Source organism: Mustela lutreola, chromosome 13 (assembly GCF_030435805.1).
Source record: "Mustela lutreola isolate mMusLut2 chromosome 13, mMusLut2.pri, whole genome shotgun sequence".
NCBI lineage: Eukaryota > Metazoa > Chordata > Mammalia > Carnivora > Mustelidae > Mustela > Mustela lutreola.
Window position 1 is genome coordinate 85,725,839 of NC_081302.1, and position 10,110 is coordinate 85,735,948.

General features: G+C 43.8%; 1 protein-coding gene across 8 annotated transcripts; it reads left to right on the forward strand.

Annotated features, from left to right (window-relative positions):
- Positions 1-980: 980 nt before the first annotated feature.
- Positions 981-9,681, forward strand: GJB6 (gap junction protein beta 6). 8 transcript variants are annotated; one of them, XM_059144537.1, is made up of 3 exons: positions 981-1,358; positions 3,836-3,999; positions 8,151-9,681. In XM_059144537.1, exon 3 carries the CDS (start codon positions 8,163-8,165, stop codon positions 8,946-8,948), a length of 786 nt encoding a protein of 261 aa, XP_059000520.1. In that variant the 5' UTR covers positions 981-1,358; positions 3,836-3,999; positions 8,151-8,162; the 3' UTR covers positions 8,949-9,681. The 8 variants fall into 8 exon arrangements, with proteins under 8 accessions (XP_059000520.1, XP_059000519.1, XP_059000521.1 ...); XM_059144536.1 differs by having other exon boundaries at positions 982-1,358; positions 3,836-3,985; XM_059144540.1 differs by lacking the exon at positions 981-1,358 and adding an exon at positions 1,393-1,503 and having other exon boundaries at positions 3,836-3,985.
- The last annotated feature ends 429 nt before the right edge of the window (positions 9,682-10,110 follow it).

The window sequence follows — 10,110 nt, forward strand, 5'->3', positions numbered from 1 at the left end:
CTATGCCTTCAGCTCAGGTCATGATCCCAGGGTCCTGGGATCGAGCCCCACATCGGGCTCTCTGCTCAGCAGAGAGCACCCCTCTCTCTCTCTGCCTGCCTCTCTGCCTACTTGTGATCTCTGTCTGTCAAATATATATATATATATATATATATATATATATATATATTTCGGGAGGTAGACCTTAATAGCCTAGGTTCATTTTTCAGGACCTTAAAGAGGCATCTTAAGAACCACCACTAGTCCTGTTGCATGAGAGATGACCCAACAACTGTGTATTACCAGCCAATTTTGTGAAATGAGCAAGTCATACACCTCTTGTCTGATGCAGAACAGGTTTGAACCTGTGAAGCCAGGTCCCTAAACAGCTCCCACCATTTCCATCCCAGCAGTCCCAGCACCAGACCCTGTGCCTACCCTGGGCATTCTGAGCCCTGTCTGTGAAAGGAGGGCGCCAACTGGGTCTGTACGTGGAACGCTAGGCTAGCAGAGGAAGCCTCTCTGCTTCTCCTGGAGGAGGTGTCAAAGGATGGAGGTAACTAATAAAAATAACCTCTTCAACTCCTATAAATGGTCATTAATAAAGAACAGTAGTCACTGTGCCTGCAGGCTGCTCTCTAGGAGAAGGCCCTGCACAAGTACCTGGACGGCTATAAGAGAGTGCAAGTGTCCAGGAAAAAAAGGAGTATGTGTCCTGTTAAAAACACAACCTGTCCCTAACACTGATTCCAGCGAGTCCTCCTCCTTCGAAAACCTCGCTAAGGGCTACAGACCCAACCGCCCAGTCCTTTTTCCCTAGGGCGCTTTCGGGCTTACTGGCCTCCCACCCGGAGCACGGGCTCTGCCAGCGAACCCCCTGATCCGCCAGGAGACGTGAGCCGCCCCCACCCTTTCAAGACCTGGTCGGGCCAGCCCCCAGAGCCCGGCGCCCCCGAGGGAGGGCCCGTCCTGCGACCCATACCCCCAGCTCCCCGCACCCTTGAGGGAGGGCCAGTTCTACACCCCCAGCTTCCCGTACTCGACCCTAGCTCTCCGCGCCCCCGAGGGAGGGCCCTCCTTGCCCCCGGCGCCCCGGGGCGGGCGGGCGCGCGTCGGAACTCCGCGCTCTCGCGCCTCGCTGCCAGCCGGGAAGCGTCAGGGCAGAGGCGGGGTGGGGCGAAGTTAAAAGGCGCTGCAGGTGGGAGCCTGGCCTGCACCCGAAGCCGAGCGGGAGCGCCGACTGCGCATTCCCGACACCGGCCGAAGAGTCCGCGGCGCCCCAACCGGACCTGCTGCCGGGTTGGGGCGGAGGCGCCGCCCTGCGCGGAGAACCCCGCGCCCCGGGATTCTGGACCCCCGGCCTCAGTTCCGCCGAGCAGGTAAGCGGGAGCCAGGCACGCTGCGACCGGGACGACGCCCCTGAATGCTGGCGGCGGGCTTGGGGGCGCGGTGATGGAGGCGGTGGGCGTGCGGCGCCATCTCGGCCCTTCGCCCGCAGTAGTTGCCCCGGAGAACCCCGAGCAGGTGAGGTAGGCAGCCTGTCACCTCTCTGGCGATCTTGGGGGCGATCGCTCCATGGTGGACCCTGTGGCTGCAGGGCATAGTTGCCCTCCGATCGCTGGGCGGCGGGCAGGGGTGGGTGTCCGCGTGTTGAGGTTGCCCAGGGCAACCTTATCTGCTGTGGATCCGCATCATGGAGCGTTTGTTGGGGCCCCGACCGGATTCCTGGAGTCCTCTGCGCACCAGAAGGAAAGAGGTTGGACGGGTTTGACTTTTACCCTAGATGGTCCCCCTTCGACCTGCACAACAGGTTTGATAAATACACTACCTCGTGTGTGTCAGTGGCCAGGGTGTGGACCCGTGCCCCTTTCCCCCACTTCCTTTGCTGCATTTTGGGTTTTCTTTGCTTTCGTGCAACCCTGACGAAGTCCTGCTTGGATCTGGGAAAAAGGAAAGCCGGTTCAACCGGGCTAGTGGATAAGTCCCAGGTGGAACTGACCCGTTTGGCTGCGTGATGTATGCCCAAGGAACTTGGGAAACGCAGATGACAATAATGCAATTACTGGACAATTACTGGACAACAATAATTAAGAGTCACTGGTGACACATGTCAGTTAAAAGGTGGAGGCACCAGAAGGTACTTCCTGTCTAGTGAAGGAGAGGAGTCCCAGGTGTTCCCTTGCATCGCATGTTTTGACGGGCCTGGCCTCCTTTCCGGATTGAACTTCAGGTGAGTGTGGCCTGAATGCAGTTATGAAGGCTTGTAGGGGGTATAGGCGTGCAGCCACTGCAGGGCCAGTGACTGCAGTGTCCCCTAGGTCTCACTGTCAGTGTAGTGCTTGAACTGAATGTTATCATGTATCATTCATTGTTCTTTCCCTTCAGTAGACTTTATGCCATAGAAGTTCTTTCTTGCCCCAGTTCTAGTAGAATCTAACCAGAATCTAACCAGTGTTCTAGAAGAAAATGTCCTGCCCCAAAGCAGTTTCCTTAGAATTGCAGGATGCTGCTCAAAACTGCTCCTGTGGAGAGCTTTGTCTGTTGTTTGGATCAGGTGGAGCCTTTGGGGGTGTTGTTTGAACCCTGCCAAAGAGGAAACAAGGAAGTTATGAAGAGAGAACCTCAACACTCTCTAGCCTGTGACATAACTGAGGTGGGAGTTGGGACCCCCACTGGGCCAGTGGGGACAGTGACCCTAACTGGGAAGACACGAATCAGTCCAGCAGCTTCACTCATGTTTTTATTTTAAAACCAACTCTTGTACTGGTAACAGTGAGTAACAGTGACTTCATTTTCTTTTTCTTACTTTTTATGTTCTGAATTATAACAGCTTTAAGAAAGAAAAGAACTGCAGAAGTCTGACTAAACAATTGAGTAGAGTGAAAGGAAAATTTTTACTTGCAGACCCTCACCATGCACCTTTGATTCAATCTGAATAATCCAGGAGTTATGAGTGGTTTGTAGACATTAGTTAAAATGCTAAATAGAATTAAATTGTGGGAAAATAATTTTTAATACAAGCGTCTTGGTCATGAGGCCATAATTTCCAGTGGCTGCATTATAATTTATCAGGATTTCTGTTTTACTTGCTTGAACCGTGAGAATGGAACTGAGTCCATGGAGCACCTTTTCCTTTTTTATTTTCATGGTCATTCAACTCAAGTTAGACTTAAATCTTTGGAAAGGACACAGGTTTGCTTGAATAAACAGAGATTGCTTAATGGAAAATGTTTTAACTCTTGGACTCCTCAAATGGATTAAGAAACGCATGTAATTTTATGAATTGTCCATGTTTATATTTAGACTCCGTACATAGAAAAAGTTATTTCCTTCTTATTGAGTTAATTTTGAAGAAGTACATAGATCCTAAATCCATTTTATCACTAGCTGTTACTCTAAAAGGACAGCTGATGAAATTTTGAGTCATTAAATTTAAAAATCAGAGATAAGGTTGTCCCTTGAATGACCTGAGCTTTCAAGAGACAACAGACATAGATTCTTCTTGATTAAAAAGAGAATTTGAGATTTTTTTTTTTTTGGACTGCTGATTTGTGGGATAAAGAAGCATATCCAATTTCTCAAACTCCCTTACTCTTTTTCTCAATTGCTCAGGGAATGGGCTTGAGGTTTGGGATTGGGTATTATCACTATTTTGATAAGGAAAAGAATCTACACTAAAGATTTTATTTTTATTTTATTGATATTCAAAGTATGAAGCCTCAGGAAACTGGCAGTCTCTAGACTTTCCTCATAACAGTTCTGGGGATAAAGAAAAACTACCCACAAAGGTCGTGCAATAGACACACGGGAAGTAGTTAAAGAAATATGGCCACATCTACGATTTTTCCATCCACAGGTGACATCGTCACTGAACTGAAACTGTGCAAAGATTTATATTCATATCATTACTGTCAACATTGGCTTTTAGCCAATCAAATGGTGTAGAAGAAAGCCTGAAGCCCTTGAGGAGGGATCCTTATCTAATTCTTCTCCAGGCCAATAAGCTGTGAGTCCTTGGAAGTAAGGCCCAGATGTGCTTGTTATGCTTTGACATTGTTTTTTCTCAATATAAAACCCCTCAAGTACCCAAAGCTAATGTCGAAATCATGAGAAATGTGTTCTGTTCTCAAGTCTATTAAATATTCAATGAATAACTTTGAAAAGGTCATCCAAAGGGAAATAGAACTTTCTAGAAAGACACTTTCCCCCTTTTTGTGTCTGCTAAGTGGTAAGACTATAATTTTAAAGCTTTAGTTTTGGTTCTGTCATCAGTGAAACTAAAATAGCATTGTTAAGCAAACTGGTTATGATTAAATTCTTAAGTTTTAAAACAATCAAGAAATTTTATTACTTAATTTATTTGAATTGTAAAAGGGAAGGAACCATCTATCTTCATAATGTTGTGTTTGTCATCAGAGGTAAGATTAATGGTTTACTTATTCTTAGAACTAGGTATCCAGACTGGAGCTTTAGTATCAAGAATGCAACATGGAGTTATTCACCCTGATTTAGATATACTATGAAACCAAAGACAGTTTATCTTTGTAACTTGAAGTGTAACCACATTTTTTTTTTGAGATAGAGAAAAAGAGAGAGTACATAAGCAAGGAAGCATCAGAAAGAGAAGAGAGAGAATCTTAAGCAGGCTCCCAGATCAGTAACACAGACCAGACGTGGGGGCTGGAGGCAGGGCCCCATCTCAGGACTCAGATCATGAGCTGAGATCATGACCTGAGCCAAAATCCAGTTGTGCGCTTAACCCACTGAGCCACCCAGGCGCCATGAAGTATAACCACAGTCTTGTATGGAGACAAGACTAGGGAAGCTAGACAGATGTATTTCTTTCCTTGAAAGAGAGAGGCACCAGTTAAGATAAACTTCTCTTTCACCAAGAGTTAATATTTTACTTTTTATTGAAAAGGCTGCTCCCATTGGCTGTAGCCTTCTAAAGCATGAAAGGAAGGAGGTGTTTTGTTTACTAATACTAATTGTAAAGGGTTCCAACGGATGCAGCTATTTTGGAAAGTAATTTTCAAAGAGCGTTCAGCCTTCAAATCTTCTACAACCCAAATATTGATGGAAAGCTACCCCAGGAGTTATGTTTTTACAGGGAGAGGCAGATGTGGGTTGGGCCCAGTGGGTAGTCTCCTCCCCCTCAAGCCAGAAGTGGCTTCAACCCACTGAAAGTTCAGTTCAGGAGGAAGAGTGGAGCTGAATCTTCTAGTCAGCTTCTTCCTCTCTTGGGCTCCTCCAGTGGGAAGAGTGTCCTGGGGGTAGCCAGGCCTTTGCCATGACTGCAGCAAAGTATCAGGAAGTCTGGGGCAGTCCCTTTCCCTGACTGGCTCCTGACAGTTGTGAGGCAAGCTGTCCTTCTGCTCTTAGCACACAAACAATGATACACAGGACCCATATACACAAGACCCTCAGGAATGATATGGACTAGACAGAAGAATGAAAGAGAATTTCTTACTGTAGGAAACATGGGGTCGCATTCACTGTATGGCTTCTGGGCAGTGCACTTAGAGCAAGGGAGGGACAGAGAATATGGAGAGCAGCACTTCCTGTCATTTCTACTGTGAGAAGTAATAGGGCCTTTGTTGCTCCTGCAGGAGCAGATCAGGTGGTTTGTCTTTAGCCTGATTGTCTTGAGTGACCAGCAGGCTAGACACACTTGTATTTGGGCGTAGTCACTCATTTTTCTTAGTGACCTAGGCATCTCTTTTTCTCCCTTTAAAAGCCCGGGGAAATTACTGATTTTTAGTGGAGGTCAAAAGTATTATAAAATAGATTATTTTCTGTTCAGCTTTGCTACTTGGATAGAACTTCAGAATGTGTAATTTGGGCACCCAGAAAATCCAAAAGAAATAAAACTACTGCCATAATTGTCCCTGTTTTTTTAAGAAGGAGAAGCCCTAAGGCATGGATGCCAACAATCCTGCTTCTAGAAAGCTGGGACCATATTCTTCTGAAGAAATTCTGACCTCCTGACCTCTCCCATGGCTTCAGCCTCTCCAGATTCATTCAGACTGAGTTGTCCTTTTGCACCTTGATTGGTTTGCTTGCTAGAAGGGCAGGTAATAGGTGGCCACAGGTGTGCTGTTGTTCACAAGCCTGTTGATAAAGAACTCGGAAAAACTGCATTCTTACCTGTGGAGGAATTTAAATTCTTTGCACTTTGGAGGGTGTAAGAAAATGTGAACTTTTATTTGATAAATCAAAAACTTGTTGATTGGGTCCTTAATTAAACCAAATTGCAATGTGGGATGTTTATTGGTTAATTACAGAACATCTTCATTTTATTAACAAATAGGATAGGTGAATAGCTTGATGTTTAAACATCAAAATGTGTTTCTACTTCCTGAAATGTTTCCAGGATAGAAAACAATTAGCAACAATTAGGAAAATTTATTATAATGACTTTCATTATAAATTAAGAATCAATTTTATAATTCATATTATCCAAGATGAGTTTTTACTTTTTTTAAATGTCTTAAAGATTTATTTATTTATTTGAGGGAGAGAGAGCGTGGGGGCTGGGGCGCAGGGGAAGAGGGAGAGAGAAACTCAAGAAGACTCTGGCAAGCTCGATCTCACGACCCTGAGATCAGACCTGAGCCAAAACCAAGAGTCGATCACTTAATATACTTGCCACCCACGTGCCCCCAAAGATGAGTTTTTAAGATCAAAGATATATTTACTGTGGGCATTGAGAATCTCTTTTTCAGAAGGTAGGTACTAGCTCCATACCTCTCTTGTTTCATGTTTTTAGAAATAATTATTTAAATAATTTCTCTTTGATGGGACGCCTGGGTGGCTCAGTTGGTTAAGCAGCTGCCTTCGGCTCAGGTCATGATCCCAGCGTCCTGGGATCGAGTCCCACATCGGGCTCCTTGCTCGGCAGGGAGCCTGCTTCTCCCTCTGCCTCTGCCTGCCATTCTGTCTGCCTGTGCTCGCTCTCTTTCCCTCTCTCTGACAAATAAATAAAATCTTTAAAAAAAAAAAAATAAATAAATAAATAAATAATTTCTCTTTGATAAAGTAGGGAATAGTCTGCATTTTCTCTGTTATCAGGTAAAATTTTGCGTTGTGCTCTATTGTTCCAACCCCTTTCTTTTCTTTTGACTCAAGTATCTTATTTTTCTTTCTTTTTCATGTTTTTTTTTTAGGCTCAATTACTGATTAAATTTTTTGACATTGTTGTTACAAGTCTGGGCCCCTCCTCTTGTGTATAGTGATCTGGGTTGTCTTCCATCTTATTGTTGTTTGAAAATCTGAGCTCCTCAATGCTGCTGGAAGTTTCTCCCTCCCTTAGCTGACTCCCTCAGAACTGTATGACACACTAATGAATTGTCTGCACCCTTCCCCAGCCCCAACAACCCTTTTCAGGTCTTTAGCTGTGGAATTCTGCCTATCATTTCATTTTCATTGAAAAAATTAATATGTTTCCCTAAAGTCTAGGCTAAGTTAAAACCATAATTTGCATTTTCTCATTTCTGCCACAATGTAAGTGGTTCAATTTTAGTTTGGACTTAGGAATTTAAATGTTCTTTTCATATTCTGTGTTAAAACTTTTCCTACTCCATCGCATATGAACAAGTTTTAAGATCTATAAATATTTCAAAGTCCTTTATTGCTTTCTGGCCGGTGAAGTTGGAACAGACTGGTATGCTCTAAATCCTTCAAAACTATTTCTCTGGTTCCTTCTTCCCGGCTCCACTTCCTTGGCTTTGGTGAAGGTCTGCAGCATCTGGGAGCCCTGAACAGTCTGAGGGTGCTGGTTTGTTAAGTGCATTCCCTACCAGAAAACCTACCAGCAACCTAGGAGGTTGAAGTTATAAAAATATCACAGCATACTTTTTTAAAAGACTTTATTTATTTATTTCTTTTAGAGAGAAAGAGAGAAGCAAGAATGGGGTGTGGGGATCAGAGGGAGAAGGAGAAGCAGGCTCCCCACTGAGCAGGGAGCCCTGCATGGGGCTCCATCCCAGGACCCTGGGATCATGACCTGAGCTGAAGGCAGACGCTTAACCAATTAACTGACTAAGCCACCCAAGTGCCCACCGCAGCATACTTTAAGAGAAATTTGCTCCGGTCTCTAATATAACTATACTATTTTATAAAATCAAAGGAACTTTCCATTAATTAACCTTGGCTAATTTTTGTCTGTTTAGGAATAAGCCAACATGGACTGGGGTACCCTACACACTTTCATTGGGGGTGTAAACAAACACTCCACCAGCATCGGGAAGGTATGGATCACCGTAATTTTCATCTTCCGTGTCATGATCCTTGTAGTGGCTGCTCAAGAAGTGTGGGGTGATGAGCAGGAAGATTTTGTTTGCAACACTCTGCAACCAGGATGCAAAAATGTATGCTATGACCACTTTTTTCCTGTGTCTCACATCCGGCTGTGGGCCCTGCAACTCATCTTTGTCTCCACCCCGGCCCTGTTGGTAGCGATGCACGTTGCCTACTACAGACACGAGGCTGCCCGCAAATTTAGGCGAGGAGAGAAAAGAAATGAATTCAAAGACTTAGAAGACATTAAAAAGCAGAAGGTTCGGATAGAGGGGTCCCTGTGGTGGACGTACACCAGCAGTATCTTCTTCCGAATCATCTTTGAAGCATCCTTTATGTACGTGTTTTACTTCCTTTACAATGGGTACCATCTGCCTTGGGTGTTGAAATGTGGGATTGACCCTTGCCCCAACCTTGTCGACTGCTTTATCTCTAGACCTACTGAGAAAACCGTGTTTACCATTTTTATGATTTCTGCATCTGTGATTTGCATGCTGCTTAACGTGGCCGAGTTGTGTTACCTGCTGCTGAAATTATGTTTTAGGAGATCAAAAAGAACACAAACACAAAGAAATCATCCCAATCACGCCCTAAAAGAGAGTAAGCAAAATGAAATGAACGAGCTGATTTCAGATAGTGGTCAAAATGCCATCACAGGCTTTCCCAGTTAAACATTTCAAAGCACAACGTAGCTGACTCATAACAAAAGTGGTGCCTTCTCCTAAAGGCAATGCCTATCTAAAAATCCCTCCCATAGGCTGAAGATTTTGTCTTTATAAATGCTTTCATAATACATAGATACTGGAGTTAACATTTTGTAGAATAATTGTTCCATTAATATGCAGCAAAATCAAATATGTGGTCTATCTCTGAAAACTAAGAAAGGATTACAACTGTGCCTTGAAGTAACTTTAACATGTTATGTGGACTGTCCGACATACTAGGTATTTCCTGAAAATTTAAACGTGTAACTGTTGTTGATAAAAAACATTTACATAGAAATTGATACTTTGATTAGTAAAAGATATTTTTATAGGATTGAATGTTTTAGTTCTGACTTTGAATTTATATAAAGTATTTTTATAATGACTGGTCTTTCTTACATGGGAAAACATACGATGTTAGTTTTATAATTATGCCATAAGTATCTAAAATTTGAACTTACAGAGTCTATCTTGTTGTAAATAGTGTTTTGCATTGTCTGTTGACAAACTTATGAACTATCATGATACTCTTAAGGTGGAAATTGTTCATTGTATAAAATATTTTTATTGCTTCCTTAATGTAGACAGAACTGTATGGAAGTAGGAAGCTTTTTAAAACTAGACAATTTGCAATCGTTGTGAACAGCTGACATGAATGTGCTAACCTCAATAAAGACTAGCCCCATTGCTTATGCCTTCATCTGCATTATAGGTTTCTGTTCAGTCTTGGGCTCAATGTGGTCATTCCTCACGTGGTAATGTGAGTTGGTTGGGTTACTTTTTTTATTATTTATTTTTTATTTTCAGCATAACAGTATTCATTATTTTTGCACCACACCCAGTACTCCATGTAATCCATGCCACTATAATACCCACCACCTTGTACTCCAACCTCCCACCGCTCGCCCCTTCAAAACCCTCAGATTGTTTGGGTTACTTTTGGTGGGCAGGCTGCTGGTTGTGTGGGTAGGTTACTTTTGGTGGGCAGGCTGCTGGTTGTGTGGGTAGAGTTGTCCAGGAGTTCAACCCCGATTCTTCTATCCTCATCAAATGAGCAGAAGCTGAGCTTAGCAGCCCACCCAGTTCTTAGCTTGGAGAGGATTTGTCTGCTTTAGGACACAGGGTCAGT

What these genes read in the sequence shown, in the direction of transcription:
- GJB6 (XM_059144537.1), top strand. Translation starts at nt 8,163, where the DNA reads ATGGACTGGGGTACCCTACACACTTTCATTGGGGGTGTAAACAAACAC.